The sequence below is a fragment of the Pipistrellus hanaki genome, assembly GCF_964339955.1.
Source record: "Pipistrellus hanaki genome assembly, chromosome: 10".
NCBI lineage: Eukaryota > Metazoa > Chordata > Mammalia > Chiroptera > Vespertilionidae > Pipistrellus > Pipistrellus hanaki.
In genome coordinates this window covers 8,057,338-8,076,912 of record NC_140512.1, presented here as the reverse complement: position 1 = coordinate 8,076,912, position 19,575 = coordinate 8,057,338, and the positions used below count along the sequence as shown (strand labels likewise).

General features: G+C 42.6%; 1 protein-coding gene across 2 annotated transcripts in view; it reads left to right on the top strand.

The window, feature by feature from the left end:
* The first annotated feature begins 962 nt into the window (after positions 1–962).
* CPVL (carboxypeptidase vitellogenic like) overlaps positions 963–19,575 on the top strand; it is a 96,377-nt gene continuing 77,764 nt past the window's right edge. The window contains exons 1-2 of one of the 2 annotated variants that reach the window (XM_084897027.1): positions 963–1,180; positions 16,835–17,023. In XM_084897027.1, coding sequence (XP_084753153.1) covers positions 16,858–17,023 — 166 coding nt within the window. In that variant the 5' untranslated portion in view covers positions 963–1,180; positions 16,835–16,857. Of the gene's footprint in view, positions 1,192–16,834; positions 17,024–19,575 lie in introns of both variants that reach the window. The other variant, XM_084897028.1, reaches the window with a different exon arrangement.

Here is a 19,575-nt window from a genome sequence, read left to right as displayed (position 1 = left end):
CCCAAATGGCACTGGGCCTCCTTCAAGGGCCTGTACACCAGCTGTGATGTCTGCATGTCTATGCTGTCAAGGCAGATAACACTGCGATGGGTGTGCCCAGTCCCAGGGCCAGGAGAAAAGCCAGGTTGCTGGTCTTCCTTCCTTCCTTCCTTCCTTCCTTCCTTCCTTCCTTCCTTCCTTCCTTCCTTCCTTCCTTCCTTCCTTTCTTTCTTTCTATCTTTCTTTCTATCTTTCTTCTTCTTTCCTCCTCCCCTTCCCTCTCCTCCCTTTTCTTCCTTTCTTTCTACCAAAGGATTCAAAGCCAGGTGGCTAGACTGGGGTCCTCTAAATAACTGTGCCATCTCTGAGCGCCAGGGCATCTGCGGGACCTGGACATGGGAAGAATTGTGTGTTTTGTCTTTTCTGCTTGCAATACCTTTGCATTCTGTCTTCCCCCAGAGTCTGGCTCAGTGCCCAGCGCCCAGTGATGGTCATTACTAATAAGTACTCAGGTCACTTACAAGAGATGTGACTCTCAATGGGATACCTAACCTCTCAATCTCAGTTTCCCGCCTGCAAAATGGGGCTAATTGTGGTCATAGCACACGCGGGTGCCCTAATTCCTGTGCGGTAACGCAGAGAAAGCTTTCAGCACTCAGAGCTGGCGCTGGCTGCTCTCCGTTAGCGCTGAGCCCGTGGACCATCCAAGAATGCGCCTGGGCTTTGTAAACGGCGGGAGTGAAACACCTCTGGGTTTCCAGATGCAAACTCTCAGCTTGCAAGCAAAGGGGCCTGTAAGGCAATGATTTCCAAATACAGCGCGGAGAGTCTCAGACAGCGGCTTTTTAAAGGCAGGAGAGAAAATCACAACGCACAGAGGAACAAACCCAGGGCGTTGACCTGTGCCCACCTTCCTCCTTTCATTTTTGAGATCCTCCTCCCCTTCCCCCCGGACTGCAGGCTGCTCCCAGGATGGGAAGTGCTCCCCGGGCGAGGCCAGGTCGCGGGGGAGGAGGGTGGGGTCCTACCTTGGGTCCCAGAAACCTGGGTCACGTGCGTCGCTGAGAGGGGCCCTTAAAAGCTGCGCCCTGCCGGGCACCGGGGACTGGGAGGAGCCGGGAGGGCAGTGTGGCCTCCGGACCGGACTGGGGACCTGCGGGCTCGGGCTGCGCGCACGGACGGAAGGAGCGCTCGGCCCAGCGTGAGTGCGCGGTGCGGGCGCGGGGCGGTCCTCCACGTTCCCGGACCCAGCGGGTGCGGGCGGGTGGTCCTGGAACCCTGGGCCCCAGAGGGAGGGGGAAAGCGCGGGGGAACACTACCGAGGACTGGACGGGTGGGCTTGCAGGCTCGCGATTCCCAGGGCGGGGTCTGCGGAGGCCTGACCCTCTCCCCTGCACGCCCAGCCCCGGGGACACCCCCAAAGCGCCAGGCCAGGCGGGATCCAGGCGCCGGGACCCGGGTTTCTTCCAGATCTGGAGGCGACTCCACGTCCAGGAGCAACTCCTCCCCTCGGGGAAGCAGGGAGCGGTGGGGTCTCTCCGTGGCTCTCAGTGTGAGGCAGGAACCCGTCTCCTCCTTCGCCCGCTTTGGGGGTTTGGATTCCGGGGTGCTGCGGAGGAGCGGAGCGGAGGATGCCTCTGAGTGGAGGGCGCCCCACAAAAGGAGAGCTGGCTTGAGCGCAGGAAGGAGGCACAGCAGGGAGACCATTGTTTCTGGGGTGTGGGATTAGGGGGACGCCAGGGGCGTGGGACAGGCGACAGTCCCTGCCCAGTGAGTGGATGGGGCCTGGCAGGGGCCTCTGGGAGCCAGTGGGATGTGCAGAGAAATGGGAGCGCCAGTACCTTTAAGGTCAACTTGGTCTCATGGGAAAATGGGCTTTTGCCATATTTATGGGTCCGAATCCCAGCTCCGCCTTTTATGAATTGGTGACCTTGAGCAGATTATTTGAATTCACTACACCTTAGTCTCTGCACATTTAAGACAATTGTTTCCTTAACCCGTTCGCCTCGGTGGATGATAGAGCTTTGGCCTGAGGACTGAAGGGTCCTACGTTCCACTCCTGGTCAGGGCACTTGCCTGGGTTGCAGGCTGATCCCCAGTAGGGGGCGTGCAGGAGGCCACCAATCAATGATTCTCTCTCATCATTGATGTTTCTCTCTCTCTCTCCCTCTCCATTCCTCTCTGAACATCCTCTCCCCTTAATGTACAACTATTTTTTACTGTGTGTGATGAGTGATGAGAAAGAACAAAGATGTTAGGAGAAAAAGAGATCCAAAGAAATTTTACTAACTTGAAAAGTAACTTTTAAGAGAGTTGTTTCCATAGGAACCGGAACTTTTTTTTTTCTTAAAGTAGACGCACTGGCTTTGTTGGCATATGAAAGCCTGTGTGGTTGCCAAGCCCCTTGGGCTGGTTGGGCTTTCTAGACGTCTGCCTCAGGTTAACCTAAGCCCAGGGGAAACCCTGTATATAGAATGCCAGTGTTCTTTCTAAGAAGTCATTTTATTCTTCTTTCTTAAGGAATTGGCTGTTTTGGACGGCAGATCCCAATATATGTGAATCTAGCTTCTAAACCAGTTTGTGTGGGTTTCTACTGGCCTGATGTTAGAGCCTGAGAGATAAGTGAGCTTTGACTGACAGGAGGTTCAAATGACGTAGATGAGTATGAAGCAAGTCCACCGGGCTTACCAGTTCACTCCCCTTGAACAAATAAAAACAAGGAGTGTTGTGGGCAGTGGGAATGGCACCAGGTGTCCGACCAGGGAGTCACACCAAACCCGGGTTTAGCTGCCTTGATACTTGGGTTCTGGCTGGGAAAGAATTCAGAGCCAAGATCCAAACCGAAAGAGAACATTTATTTGGTAAATCAGAGACAGAAGAAGAAATTCCTAGAAGAAATGGGCTTAGGAAATGAGTTATGGAGGTAAAGCAAGGGCCCTTGGAGCTTGGGAGTGAGGAAGCTAACAGTAACATGCCTGGGGCAGGGAGGGGGACATAGAGGAGGAGAGAAAGGGGGAGAAGGAGAGGGAAGGGGGGAGGGGGGAAGAGGGAAGGGAAAGGCACTGGCCTGCCCCTGGGAGATCACACTGGGTCCTCCCTCCTAAGGGTTTTAAGGGTGGAGATTTTCACTCTTCAATAGGGCTGGCCCTTCGGGTAGCTCTGGCTGGTTTTGCTGCTTTTCTGGGTCTGAAACTGAACTACAATTGAGGCCTAGATGTTATCTCTAGGGAGGAAAGGTCAGGGATCCAAACTGCAGGAGGTATTCGCCCTGGGGGAGAGGTCCCACCTACAATTGTCCTTTGTTAGGCATGCCCTGGTGACCTTCTGTACCTGGCCCATCTCCTTGTTCTGCTCACAACGTCTGTCTGAGTGCCTCCCACAGAAGCAAACAGCATGACAGTATTTTGTTAATGGCTTTGTTATGTTTCCAGAAGCATACCATTTGTTAGAGGAAACACTAAGTGTTGAATGCTACTCTGGTATGCACAGAACTAAGAGAGTGAGGGAAGGAGAGCTTAGTTACTGCCTCAGAAAACAGCATATACCCATTTATTAGCACCCAAATACCCACAGAACTGCCCCATTCTTAATAGGAAGCCTAGTGCACTTACAAGAGAGAACATGTTTATTTACCTTCAAGTGTGGCTCTGATACCTAAAGTACCTTTAGACGAAGTACTTCTGTTCTGAGTGGACAGATAGATACATGAGATGAAATACATACATGCTTACTGTGTGCAGGCATCATGTTAAATGTTTGCACCCATGGGGCCCTTCTTGTGCCCCTCTAGTGTGGCCCCTCAGTTTGGTTATTAGCTCTGCCCTCTGGCCTTTTCTTATTTCCACCCCACTCCTTGAACTCTGTCAGACTCCCTCAGAAATGCCAACTCCTGCAGCTAAGTTTAACACTCACTTCATTACTTCTTAAGATCACACACCCAGTCCTCTGTTGAGTTCTTTCGGAGTGAACTAGAGGAAAGCTCTAGTTTTGTTTACTTGTGTGTTTAATTCCATCAATCTTCTGCTTTTCCCATGGTCCTGCTCATTTACATATCTGTGGCCACTTTCTTCTTTCTCCTTCCTTTCCTTCCATTGTGAGACTGTAGAGAGTGTGGGATAGGATCTGGGGCCTCTAGCAAGATTGTATTGACTCTATCATCAACTCAGTTAGACACAAGGATTGTGCTCCATTTTATTTCCTGAAATCGAAAGTGGCCAGTTGCACACTGAGCAATATAGGATTTGGGTTGAGAGTGAGGTCATCACCCATGAGAACTTGAATTGAGTACAGTGCTGATTTGTAGTGGCTTGGAGAACTGAGCTTCTTGTACCCTATTCTAGCACAGTGGATGGCAAACTCATTGGTCAACAGAGCCAAATATCAACAGTACAAGGATAGAAATTTCTTTTCTGAGAGCCACATTTTTTAAACTTAAAACTATATAGGTAGGTACATTGTTATTAACTTAATTAGGGTACTCCTTCAATCGCACTGTATGTGCCCGCCCACACGTGGTATTTTGTGGAAGAGCCACACTCAAGGGGCCAAAGATCCGCAAGTGGCTTGTGGGCCGCGGTTTGTCGACCACTGGTCTAGCACATGCCCAGTCTTCCTGGAGTTGCTGGGTTTGTGCCGGTCTCTTCTCCGTGAAGGCAAGTATTATATCATTGTCACCTTTGACTCCACGAATTTTAGCAAAGTATCTCATAAAGTTTATCATCTGCCCAGAATTGAATTCTATTAAAGGAGAGGAAACTGTGTGTGGAAAAGAGTGTGGGGGACGCGCTGTGTTTGAAAAGAACAGGAAACATGATTGTGCCTGGGCAGAGTTGAGCAATAAGAAATGTAGAAAGTTAAAGACTAACCCATTCTGAGGCCTGTGTGGACCCCATGGTGCAAAGTTGATATTTGACACCTAGGGAAAGTGACACTCATAGCTAATTCTGAAAATGAAACAATTTTCTGCCTGGTTTTCTTGATGAAGAATAGTATTATCAATCAGCAAACCAACCAGAAATAAGGTTTTTTCTCTCCCTCTAAGGATTGAAATGTCTGTAGAATTAACTTGGTTTGGGAAAGAGTTCTGTACACTTGGGAATGGGGGCCGGTCTCAGAATAAGAGAGCCAGCAGCTGCCCTGACCTCTGGATTTATTGCCTCTTCTCTCTGTACTGTATGCTGTGGTCTCCCTAACTTCTCTACCTGGTCTCAGCACACCTTTCAAGGGCATGTTGACGTTCACTGATGAAAAACTACCAGGGATACACTTACAATGACACTGTTCATTTTATTAGCCTGATTGCAGCAAAGGAAGACACCAGGTCAAAGGATCAGGGATGTAGGTAGTAGGGGACTCGGAAAGGTTTGGCTGTGTGCCAGTGAAGAGGGGGCCCTGGATGGGCTGTTGTTATGTAGCCATGGCAGTTCAGCAGCTAACCACTCAGCAGTCTTTGTTCAGGAGAGGAAGGAACAAGTGGGGCTCGGGCACTTAGGTAAGAAACCAGGACTGCTCAAAAGAAAGGGTTGTCAGTCATCGGGCATTGGCACTGAGGCCTCGGTGTGTAGAAGCATTGTCGGTGTTCTGTGGGGAACATCGGTGTCATTAGCAGGGAGCTGATTTCCACTTTCTCAGGGATCTGGTATTCCCTGTTTCTCTGTCTCTTACACACACACACACACACACACACACACACACACACACACGAATGCACTAATGCATTTGTTTCACACAAAAATCACATAGTGAGGAATCTTAGTTAATGATGCCACCTTAGGCCCAGCCATCTAAGCCAGATTTGGGAATCATCCTAGATTCTGTTCTATTTCAGCATATAATATTTCATCACTCACAAGGTTCTGCTAATTTTACCTTCTAGTTATTTATTTTTAGTCTTCCCTGTTTACACTATTACTATCTCCGGCCTGGCATCATCATCTCTCTTCTGGGTTATTATAAAGCCCATTCAATAGTGTATCTCCCTTCTGTCTTTGTAGTTGAAGTCCATCCTTGCACCATGGCCATATTATTCTTCACAAATATGAAGCCCTAGGTAGTTTCTCGTTACTGGAGAGTGAAGACTCAGCACACCTCCAACATTCCCTGCAATCGCCTCTCCATGATTTCTCTGGCTTCTTCCTGCTCTTTAGCACTTTTACTCTCTGCGTATATCTTGCCTCAGGTAGTGGTTACCTATTGCCATGCAACAAAGTTGGGAAAAGTGTAACACCCACAGCCCAAGAAAACAGGCAACAGCGAATAAGGAGAGTAGGGAAGTCATTCAAGTAGGCATTAAAGTCAGAGTTAGGTAGTAGCTTGGAGTTTCACATTGGTCCAGGTAAGTAATGGAAAGGACCTAGATTCATACCTGGGAGTAGAGTTAGAGAGGAGAGGAAGAATTTGAAAAACTTCCAAGACATGCAGTGGTGGTTGGTTGGCTGTGGAAAGGCAGCAAGAGGAGTCAGTCAATCTGGGATGTCCAGCTTCAGAGCTTGAGTATTTCCAATCAAGACGAAATAGGGAAGTAGAGACATATTTAGGGAAGAAGGTAATGAGTTTACTTTTTTGAGTTACCGTTAACTACTTTTGATTTTTGTCAACATAATTCACATCCATGGGTGAAAAAGCCAAGTCATAGTACCGTTCTCATGGGGAAAAAAAAAAAAAAATGTATTCCTCTTTCTACTACTCTCCACACTGCTCTTATCTCTGAAGTCTTGTCCCAGGCTTTCCCCTGTTTCTTCTTGTGTTTACCTCCAAATTTCTCAGTAACCTGCCTAATCTATTTCTTGATTTCTTGAACTCTTTCTTGATTTAGAGTTGTACTTCAAAAAACTCAACTTGAGGTATTTGTCTATTAAGGTGAGAACCTATCACTCTTACTGAACTTACAACTCAACTTGCCTACCCTCTATCCTGACCAATGGTTACAGAATTCGTTGTTGTTGCTAAATCTGTTCCAGTTGAGGACTTTATTATGTAAGTATTGCTCATTGCTGAGCTAAGTAGTATGCTCTCATTGCAATACCTTTCTTGTACAGTTTGATATTCTTCATTGGGTTAGTAATTGCCTCTTTTCTGATTTTAGTTTTCTATGTAATTATCAGGACTTCTGTCCAAGCCTGCTGACAGAACTGTAGTATCCTTATGGATATGATTTTTCACAAAAATGCATGAGGTAGTTAGTTACATGCTTTTTTTTTTTTTCTTTGACCCTTTCCTATGGATTGCTCTGCCTCACTGCTCCAGTGGCCTTTAGGTAGAGCTGTCATCCTGGGACCTCTGTCCTGTTAGTTCCCCTGTTCCTGGGAACATCATTCTCCTTTTTACTTTACTTCCTCAGTTTGGTGGAACACATTTACCGCTAGGTTTCTGAGAAATGGCATATGAGAACCAATTTTTAAATCATATGTACACCTGAACATTCTTTATCTTTACACTTGTTTGATAGTTTGGCTGAGTATAGAATTCTAGCTTAAAATTCATTTTCCTCTTACAATTTAGCAGCTGTTGCCCACCCCTCCCTGCAATGTATTTTAGCTGCTTTTGAAAAGTCTGGTGCCATTTTGGTTCTTGATTCTTTTAGTGTTTGTTCTTTGCTCTCTCTCGCTCTCAGTTTATGTAGTCTTTTTATTCCTGGAAACTGTTCCATGTCTTTCCATGCCTTGATCTGGGAAAATTGTTATCCCTTTAATTCTGCAAATCATGTCCATACTTATGCTAAATGTTTTTGTACTAATTCTTTAATAATCTCCTCCCCTGAATTTTATCTGCCTTATTTTTTAATATAGTATGCCCATTACTCAGATATCGGTCTTTCAGAACAAATCTCCTACTGACCTTTTTTCCTCTTACATTTTTGTCCTTATATTTTCTGGGAGATTTTCTTGTCCCTTCTTTTATTAAAATTTTAAAACTGCTATTACCCTATTTTTAATTTTCAGGAGTGTGTTCTTGTTCTTTGTTTCTTTTCAAGACAACTTTCTGCTAGTTAGTGAATGCAACGTTTACTCTTATTCCTTCAAATAATTTTTTTGTTGTTTTTGAAGGGCTACCCATTTCATGCATTACTGTTTCTTTTGAGGTGTTTTTTTGTTTGTTTTGTTTTGTTTTGTTGTTGTTGTTGTTCAAGTGGTTTCTGTTAAAATAGAGACTTCCTTCCAATTTGCAGTGGTTCTTTGCAGCCTGGTTGCATATTAAATATGAAAAACGAAGTCACTGAGTGTAAGTTTTGCTGCATCCAAGGGATTTTTCAGCAGTTCCCTGGCTCCATGGAATTAATTGGCAGGACCGAGAAGTTCCACGGAAGACCTCTTATGCCAGTATTGCTAGGCCCTTTTTCTAAGAGGTTTCAGTAATCCCAAAGAGGAGTCCTCAGGCTCCTGTGCAGGATGAAGGATGGAGGCACATAGTATGTGCTGCCAGCTCTTAGAGCTGAGTGGTCAAGGCCTGGGTTCAGGTCACGTTCAAGTTCAAGGGGGAGTGTTCAGGGTATGTCAGTGTGGAGACAGCTTTCAATTGGGTGCCTCTTCCCCAGTTTTTACTGTATGTACTATTCCCAAGTCTAGAGTTCTCCTGGTTTCATTTTTCAAAGAATAAGTGTTTTACAAAATAAGTTAGAGCCAGGCAGGGGGCGGTGGGATCTGAGCCTTTGCCTGCTGTTACAGACTTGGACCAATCCTTCTCTGCAGCCCTGTGTCACCTTTGCCTTCTGCAGTCTCCAGCCCTCAGAATGTCTGGGCTTTTCTGTGGCTTTGTAACATGAATTAGCTGGTGCCTCATCTATAGTCTGCTTTTATTCTCTGCACACTATTCGTTCCCTTTCCACCTCACGACAGTAAAATTTGACCTGACTTATGTGCTGTTGTTTCTCCTGTTCTCATGGGCCCTAGGATTTATACCTTTTTAAAAATGTCTTTACTTCGCTCTAGAGCAGTTTTATGAGGGGGCAGAAGTAAATGTGTTCAATTCACTATGTCTTAGCACAAGGGTTAGATTCCACTTTGACAAGTTGCGTTCACTGTGCCCATGGGGCCTCGGGTGGAAATGTGTGGCAGACAGTTGGATGGATGAAGCGAGGCTTTTAAGAAGAGCTGTTATTCGGAGCGGTGTCAGTACAAGGTGCTACTTAAAGCGATGAGATTACCCTGGAGAGAGAGTGGAGTGAAAGGACCAAGGAGAGAATCTGAGGCATCTCAGTGTTTAAGGGAAGGCAGAGGAAGAGGGAACTCTGAAGGAGAACTTTCTAGAAGATCTATGAGAGCACAGATTACAGAAGGCAAGTCAAAGATAAATTGTCCTGAAGGATAATGTCATTGTGTCAGATAAATCAGTTAAAATAATGGCAGAAACTTTTGTTTTGAGTTTGGGGATATGGAGATCATTAATGATTTTGGAAAGATGGTATGGACCGAAGTCAGAATGCAGCAAGCCAAAGAGAAAAAATAGCTTTTCTGATTTTAGAAACTGCTGATAGGAGTGATATAGAGGTGTTTCCATGCTTTTTCTGTTGTCTCTGCTTTGGATACTCTACACACTTGATTTTAAAATACGTAATGAGGGGATTTGGTTTTCTATCCTTTTGTTCTCACTAACTCATTCTTATGTGACTTTGTTGAATATGATCATCCTGTGAAGATAGTTTAGCTGATTTAATTTTAGAAATTATTTCTGTGGATCAACTCTTCTACCTTCAGGGCTGGAGTGGCCAAGCCATACTGTGTGGGCTTCAAATTCTGGATATGTGGGTGATGCTGATACTATTACTCATGCCTTTGTGTAGTTACGTGTATGATGAAATGTTTGCAGCATAATAGAGACACTGGGGTACACTGAAAAAAAAATATTCCAGCCTATTACACTCAGAATAGAACCCAAATTCCATTCTGTTGAGGTCTGTGAGGGAGCCCCAAAATAGCAAACTTCTCTCCATTGCCTGAGTTTTGGAGAAATTGAGAAGACAAAAGAGCAAGGCAGGTGGATAGCAATAGATCACTTTGATTACTGAGAAAGGATGGGTTGAATTGGAGCTTTTACTTCTGGAACAATGGGCTTCCAAGGACTAAAGCCCACAGCCTGCTGTTCACAGGCTCACACCTGGAGGAGAGAGAAAAACACTGCTTCCTGTGTGACAAGGAAGTTGAGACTAACAGTTTCCCCAAATTTATCATCAGATATTTTTCCACCTCTTCCCCCCACCTGGTAGAGTGAGCAAGAAGGAGGCAAGAGGCCAGCCTCACCATTTATGGAAACAGCGTAGCTGGGAAGAAGTGAGCCCAAACACCCCCATGATTTGATTCCCAATCCCACTTGGTACCACCCTCCCATCACTCGCTGGACTCCAACCTCATTAATTAAGTTAGAATGGGGTCATAACGGCAACTGCAAAGATACCATTTCCAAATAAGGTCCCATTCTGAAGGACTCCCATATATATTCTGGGGGAAAACAATTCAATTTTTCATAATTCATGCAGCCAGCTTGGGCAAAAGACATCCTTGCTTCTTTCCATTCTATTTCAGTTTATTAACAAATATTCATGGATGTGCCTTCAAAATGTAGCTAACCACTTCCCACCACCTCCATGGATACTCCCTGACCCCGGCCTCTGTCACCTCTCCTGGATTATCACATCAGCCTCCTAATCCTTATTCTTTTAAAGTCTATATGCTGGGTAACAACCAGAGTGATCATTTCACATTTCACAATTCTAATTAGACTGGTATTGCTCCTTTATTTAAAAGCCTCCAATGGTCTCCCATTGAAACTAGAAAAAAATACGAATGCCTATGAATACAGATAAGACTTCACATGTGTTGACCCTGACTACCCTCTAAATTCATGTGCCACTTCCTCCTACATCCTCTCTATGCCTGTCAACCCACAAACAAAGCTTGTTTGCAGCCGGGACCTTTGCACCGCTTCCTCCAGGCTGGCTTCACCCAGAAAATTGTTTCCTGCACTGTTAGCCCAGACACTTTCTTGAGGTCATTTGGAACAGGGAGGGCCTAAGCTAAAGGTCACAGAATGGTGTTCTATTCCATTTTTTTAGATATTACACAAGAATAAAAAAGCCTCTTCTAATGAAATCTTGTTGGTTTGGGGAGTACTAGGATAAAGTTTTAACACATTTATTTACAGAAGAACTTCTCAGCAAAATAATAATTTAATTCTGGGAGAATAGAGTATGTTGTACTTCCAAACTTACTTGGATAAGGAGGAGGATCTTGGCCCATGTAGCACCTTTTGGGACATGCTGGTATTGGGACTGTAGAATGGACTTTGGAGACAGATAAGGACTGGCCTGAATTCCTTGTTCTACCACTTATTAGCTGTGTGTATTTGGGCAAGTAAGATAAATTCTCGGTTTCTCATCTGTAAAATGGGAGATAATAATACCTGCAGGATAAAGCTTAGAAATAAAAATATAAAACCATTAGCACAGTTTCAGTGCATAGGGAGCATTCAATAATTGATAGAAGTTATTGGTATCATTATCATGATAATGCCTTTTATCATGGGGATGGTCTTTCTGTTTTTCTATTTCAAAACTGTTAACATTTTGGGCCATGTCTACTTTTTATTTCCCCCCCTCCCCCCCCCCCCCTCAAATTTTCCTTCTGGTTAGAGTTTGATTTCAAGGTAAAATTGTCCTACTACACTGTTAATATTTTCTCTGGTTCCTGATCCTTTTCATTCCCTACCTGCCACATAACTCGTTTGTCTCTCTTTCCTGGGAATCCAAGGGTATGGTGACAGAGATAGGCACTCCCGATTCATTTACAAGATGAGATACCGCTGTGGGATGCCAGAGGGGTGGCCTGTGAGTAGGCGATAGGCGTGGTCCCAGTGCCACTTGTGCAAAAGTTGCTCATCACCAGATGTGTCAGGTGCTGTGTCCTCTCTGAGAACAGAGCACTTCAAATATCAATTTTAGAAACTAAAATGATGCCAAAATAAAAAAATGAATAGTAGTTTCTTCAAAACAAAGGGTTTCTTTTATCACCTGTTTGCATGGAAATCTTTTTCACAAAATACCTAGATTTGGGATCTGGGTTGGTATTTAATTGAGGGTTGCACAGGAGTCCTTTAACACAGGATCCAAATGCTGTGGATATGCATGAATAATCTTGAGAGGTGACTGAGTCTTTTTTTTTAACTAGAGGAACCACTTTCTTGTACTATTTTTAAAAATTACAGATTTTGTGGAAATGTCTGTTACTAGTTGGCCGGGTTTTGTTGTTTGGGGCAATGTTTTCATTGTGTTGGGAGCTATTAACGCCAATTCAGCATGTGACGGGGACCCATGTAACTTTTTGAATTTCGGCTATAACAATTACTACCTAAGTGAATTTTACCCTTTAGTTGGAATCATTTAAAATGGAGAAGCTGGGAGGAGAGACGAAGAGAACACAGGGCTGCTTGAAATGTTGGCTCTGTGCTTAGTCCTTGTTCTGGAATTTCTGTGTGCTTCTTTTCCGTTGGTGGAACACACACCTTCCAGCGGTGGGCTCCTTCCCTAAAGGCCTTGCCTGTGTAAGCAGGTCATTGGTTGCTTCCACACACAGATGACAACTCGGCAGGACGCTCCTGTTTGCCTTTTCTGTTGGTCATTTCAATTATAATTACATTTGAGTTGATAGAAAGTGGTTCTCAGCTTATTTTTAAAAATAAGAAACATGAGACCAACACATGCAGGTGTATATTCAATACCAGTTCTCTGGCGGGGAGTGTGGGGGACAAGAAAACCCTGATTTGTGGTGTTGGCTGATGTCCGTGGTGTAAATATTCCTATCATGGCTGACTGAAGGCCGTCGATAGATGTCACTGAGCACAGAGCTGGAAAGAAATGCCTGTTAACAAACTGTTATGTAATCCACCCACCTGACAAATACAGAAAAATTTAACTCCAGGACACAGAGAACAGGAAAATGAAGTAGGATAATTTAGAAGTGGTGAGTTTTAATATTATGACGCTTTTTTCAATATAACTTATTTAATGGTAAACTTTTATAGCATAGTTTGTAACAATGGCCATGCTGCACAACTGGTACTCACCGCTCCTGGAATTCTAGCTGTTGGTTTTAACACACTGACCAGGACCCACAGAAGTCACTGTCTTGCCCAAGGTCTACTGAGTCGGTTATGGCAGGCTTAGTATGAACTTTCGAAAACCGAATTTCCCTGGAAAGATTTACTTATTAATGTTTCTTTTCTATTTGTTTAACTACATCCTCTACTGGTCTAGGAAAGGATCTAGGATCATTACAGGCTGTTATTATCTTATCAAGACAATAAGAGTCAGAATATCTGAACGTAACTATAACCAAGGACAAGAAAGTGGAAAGCAGATTGGATTTGAGCCATACACAAATCCCTGCTTTGAGTATTGCTTGGCCTTACTACTCACTCGCAGAAGAATCTTAAGCAAGTCACTTACTTAATCCCCTGGCTTCCGCTCTCTGGTTGGTAAGATGAAAGAACTGGGCCACGTGAACATGTATTATCTCATGTAGGTCTAAAATCTCATGATTCATTTTTTGGATCCATCTGTTCAACAAATATTTGCTTAGTACCAACTCTATGCACATCTGTTACAGACTCTACTTCAGGTGGGATTAAACACAAATGTAAGAACGGTAACTGTTATTAGCACATCTCACATTTATGCAGAGCCTTCTCATTGACCAAGGAGGACATGTACCCTGAGTCTCCGAGGTTCTATGGCTTCAGCAGGTCAGGACTCGTCCTCTCAGAATGTTAGGGAGAGAAGGACCTATTATAAAAGAACAAACAGAACCTGACTCCTAGGAAACGCAAGAGGTCATAACAGGTAGTAATAAGGAATAAGAAACACGCATTTTTTGTTGTTGCCGTGTCTCTCAGTTGCTTCTCTTTGTCTTCAAAACCAAAAATTGTTTTTTTTCTGATTATAAGATTAATTATTGTAGAAGATTTAGAAATTCTTAAGAAGTATTAAATAAGGAAAAAAAAAATACCACCTATCCAAATTTAATAGCTTGCTTTACTTTACCTAATATTTTAGTATATTTTCAAAGCATTGTCATAGATATATTAATTGCTGTATATAATTTTATCTTTTCAGTGTACAGAAACTTAAGTTGGTTACATTGTTGACTGTTTTTATTATTCTATAAAACTCTGATAAATAACTTTGTTTATATTAAATATTGAATATTGGATACAATTTCCAACTCTAATATTTAAAGTTTAGTAGACAACGTTAGCAAATCATAAACTTCTGACCTTTAGCTTATTTGATTCTGCCAATATTCCTTTGTATTTGCCTAGATTTTATTCTGTTTCTAAACAGTTCTTAAGAGGAACAGTTTGTCTGAATCCTTCAGAATGGTATATTTGAACTGGAAATAGTGCCAATGTTTCATATTATTTCAAATAAACATACAATAAAGCGTATGGTGAGTAATTTTTTCTTTCACTTTCTATGGGTAGTCGATTCTGGTAAAGATTTATTAGTTTAGAAAGTACTCAATATGTGTTCAATAAGTAAAAAGATTCAGGCTAGTTTAGGATAAGCAAAAACATTTGAGATGGATGTTATGGAAAAAAAAAAAAAAAGGACTTTCCCATTCAGGGGAATAGCTTTCATTTCATTAAGAGAGATGACAGCTTAGCACACAATTCAGGAATTCTGACTGCTAAATGAGAACTGTGAAATGAAAAATATTGCTTTAATTCACCTACATGAGAAGCCATGACTAAGTGTTGTTTAATTAAATGTTAATGTGATCTTCTAAATTGACCCAACTCTTACTTTTATGAATTAGATATGTCAATTAAAATAAGACCAGCTCTGCCTTTCTTGAACATCTCTGAGTCAACATCTGCTCACAAGGGAACTTGTGTAACTAGCCTGGTTATTTAAATATTAATGGCTTCCATTAAAGGGGCCTGGAGGTTTGCAGCAGGAAGACTGAGAAATTAGATGGCATCATTAGTTTCTTGTTTCTGCCTCCAGGAAAAAACCTGCTTACTGGAAAAGCTTCTTCCACTATGGTTTTAATACCACAGATATTTTTTTCCTGGGTTAGAGTAAGATTGTTGATTTCAAACATTCCTTAAAAGTAACTGCTATTAAAACATCAGTGTAACAAATTCACATAATTTTAAAAAATTATTAGTATTGTACTAGTCATTACCTGTGGCTTCTTGGGAACCTAATTTAAGTTTCTAAATTCATCTTGTTCTTTATTATAGTCAATAATAGGTGAAAGCATTTTTTAGTTACATACTATAGATGATTGAGCAATTATGGGGAATTCTATTAAATTAACCGTGAAAGACTTTACAAGGATTACATTTTCAATCCAATTCTAATTATACATTTTTATCTTGTTGGGGAAGTATGGCTAAAAAGCTTTTTAAATTTGCTACCAGTATTTTCATATTGTGCCAAATTGAGTCGTGGTAAACAAGTGGTTAATAGACTTTTGCCCATTTTGTGTTTTTAAGATGTTTTAATAGTTTGCTATTTTAAAGCACCAAATAGCAGGCATTATATTTGCATGGTTGCATATTTCTTTTTGCATCCAGTAATCTGAGTGGAGTCTTTATTCACTTCATATACTTTACCTAGACTTTAGAGCTAAGAACTTGGACCATGCTTCAATAGCAGTGATGCCCAGTAAGTTACTAACTCTGATGTAGGCATCATAATACTTAGCAGGTCAGAATTAAGGTGAAGCAAGTGAGGTATCTGCCTTTGGGTGTAACATGTAACAGTCCCCCAAAAACTCAGTAATCAAGATAAGTAGTATTTTAATTTACTCTTGGGGGGGGGGATCAAAATCAATGCCAAAAAATCCATAGTGAACCAAATGTCAAAACTTTAGATAAAAAGATGTGATTTGACCCTCATCTCCACCTGACCCTAGTACTGACTCTGGCTGAGCTGTAGTTCTGACTTCTCCACTTTCCTGCTTTGCACAAAACACTCCTTGGAGGCAAATTATCTTATCTAATCATGATGGTGATAATCTCGCTTTCCTGGTGGAGTTATTAAGAGATTGGAATCGGCTGAAAATACAAGGGAAGGCTCACTGTAAATACAATTTGCATGTTTGTTTACAAGCTAGGGAAATCACCATGCCATTTTAATCTCCTGCTATTATCAACCCAGATGAACACTCTTAGCAAACATCAGATTCGAATATCCTTGGAAAGCTTTGTGCTAGTAAAACTTAAGGCCTAACTCCTGAGTTTCTTTATCAGGGAGCTCTAGGGGCAGGGACCTAAAGATAGGCCTTCCTTCTTTCTTTCTGTTCTTGGATGCAAAGTGTACTGATTTTTGTAAGCTATGGCAGAGGGACCCAGACATCCATTTTGTTTATTTTAAATTTCCCTGCAGAGTGCCCATGGACAACTGAGGTCTCACCTTTGCTCACGCTCACCCACCCACTGGGAATGCCTCCCCATTCCTCCTGCCTGCCTGAGTTCCACCCATCCCACTTTGCCAAGGCTCTTCTAGGTCTGCCCTCCTGTTGTGGATGAACTGTCACTACCCCTCATTTGGGGATCAGTTACTGAGCCCTTGTTGTCTTGAGGTGTTAATTAACTCCATTGAATTTACTTCCCAGACCAGGGTTTTGTAAATATAAACTGTTTCTCCAGCTACATAGTAAATCCCTTGTGTAACCCCCTATTAGACAGTTAATTTCAGGGTGAGCAGGAATTGGATTTATTTTACTTAAGTGGTAGCAAAAGGCATTTGCACACAGTTGTGTTTGGAGTGGGTAAATGGCCATGGTGCATGTGTGTAAAAGGGTGAGGGAGATATTTACTCTTTTGATTCATTTGTGGAATGTTGTTTCCATCCTAGGCCTCGAGGAAATAGTTGGTGCCATGTGGAAGGTGACTGTCCTGTTGGTCCTGCTGGTGCTCTGCCCCGGTGGGGACGGGCTGTTCCGCTCCTTATACAGTAATGCCTTGGTTTCCCTGCCGAATAAGGGAGATGCAGGGCAGCCATTACTTCTCACTCCCTATGTTGAAGCTGGGAAATTCAAACAAGGTAAGTTTAACCAGGAAACCACTGGTGTACTCTCAGCAGTTCTTTTCCTTTTTTAAAAAATCAATTATCCTACAGGATCCAAAATATATTCTGTTATTTATTTATTTACTCATTGGGATTTTTTCAAATATGAATGCTTTTGTATCATCTATTATCAGAATTGTGAGCTAAAATGAGAGTGTGTCAGGCCATTTATCTGGTGGTGGAGTCCCTGCACTTCTGTTGATGAAACTAGAACAGTGTCTGTCTACCACTGGGCACTTAGTAAGGTTAATAGGAACCTTACAACTTACTATGTGTCAGTTATGGGGCCAAATATATACACTAATAAAAGAGAAATATGCAAATTGACTGTGCCTTTGTGACACCCACCAGCCAATCAGGAGTGAGTATGCAAATTAACCCAACAAAGATGGTGGGTTTATTTGTATACACAGCCGGGGGCAAGATGCTTGCATCATTGCATGGCGATGTGATGGTGTTCCACACCATCCCAGCTGCTCTGGGCCTCTGGGCAGCATGGGGAGGCAGAAAGGTGGCTTCGGGCTGGAGCAAAGGCAGTGCTGGCAGATTATAAAAATGAGGCCCAGAGAAATTAAATCTCTTCCCCAGGGCTATTTAAACCTCGTAAGTGGCAGAGCTGGAATAAAAACCTCTCTCTGCTCACTCCAGAGTGTGAAATAGGAACCACTGAACTATGTGACCAGCTCCAGACTGGAGGGTATTGGGCAGAATTGGGGTAAATAGAAAAGGGCCTGCACATACTGAGTGAGGAAACAGCTTAAACAAAGACATAACGAGAAAGTGATGTCTGTATCAGACATAGGGTAGCATCAAGTATGAAGACTGTAGAGAGATCCACCTGAGAGGTTGTCCACACCCCTCTCATTCCTGAATTTCTTGATTATGAACATTTCAGCTCTGGTCAAAGTAGCAAAGAAAGATTTTGAGGGAGAGTGTTTCATGTTCTGTCCTTCTATGCCAGCCCTGATAGATCTTCATGTGATGAGTGATGATATTTAAAATATTAAATCTAATGTAATGTCACTGTGTAATCTTCTGGAACACACTCAGAATCTCGAATGGAATTTTAAACGGCTAATCCAAAATCTGGTACATTTGGGCATTCAAATGCAACCCTGATAACATAATCAAGGGTACTTTTATTCATCATCTTCAGTGAAAGTTCAGGAAACTCTCATTCTCCTAAATCTGTTTTGTTTATCGAGTCTGTCAAAACCTTAGGAACATGAGTCTTGATGCTGCAATGGAACATTTTGGGGATGAATAATCATTCACAAAAAAATGAGATACATTTTTTTTTTTCATCCCCAATTAGCTGGCTTCATTTTATGTCATTGTAATTGCATGTTTACTTTCTCTGCAGCTAGACCAAATCCTAACTCTCTGAAACAAAATGAAGCTAGGAGGCAAATTTTAACATGTTCACAAACACATACTCAGCATGTTCACAAATATTAAAGGCTCCCTTGCTATTAGGTCTCCATTTATCAGTACTGAGGGTCTGGTTGTGTCTCTGTACATCATGGTGATGGCCTGAGTCTTGGTGAATGTGAAGTCTGCCCTGATTAGCTGGTTCATGCTCTTCTGTGCTCAGACTCCAATCTTTTTGAATGTGGTAGAATTACTAACCCTGGCAACCACGGTCCATAACAAGGAGGAAGTGAAATCACTTCAAAGAGACCTTTTCCCTTTCTGTAACGGTTTTGAATGTTTGTGTTGTTGAGTCACGGTTCCAGGAAGAAAGAAACCTCTACGTCTTGGGGGTTTATTTTTCCACATTCCATTAATAGACTCGGAAGGATGAACAGAACACTTGAAAATATTTTTAAAAGTCATTTGAATTGAAAAAACTTTTTAAATTATTTACTGTGGTTTAGTTAAAGGAAGTTTAATATTTGAAACAAGGGTGAACCACTTTTTAAAAAATTTTTATTTATTTTATTTTTTTGTGGGCCAGAAAAATCTTTTCTGTACATTTCTGAAGATCTTAATAAGGCCTCTCTGCCCTAAAAGGCTTTTGTAGAAGGAAGCTAATTCTAGTGCATTATCAGTGTGGCCTGTTTTGTCTCATTCATTCATTCATGCATTCACAGTCATTCATTAACAGTATGTATTGAGTGCCATAAGTATATAAGTCAGCATGGTATGTCCCCAGGGATACAAAGATAAACTAGACAAATTCCTTGCTTTCCCATAGCCTCTGACCTAGAAGGGCAGGTAGGAAATGAGCCTGAGTAAGGACAGGTAGTAGAGAAACCACTTAGGGTGCTCAGAAAGGGAGGCTGGCTGAGCGGAGTCATTTGCAGAGCAGGACAGCGGACCTGCTGCAGGACTGCTCTCAAAGAGATGATGATTCCACCATCTCCTGTCCATCCTATATTTTCTCTTCTCCTCATTCTACTTTGACGGTTCTCATTGTTTTCTTTGTCTTTTTTCACAAAACCTCTCCTGCTCTCTTATCCCTCCTGATTCACACCTTTATTCATCCCCAACTCCTCATCTTCAGTTCTCTGCCCTCCTTTTTGGAG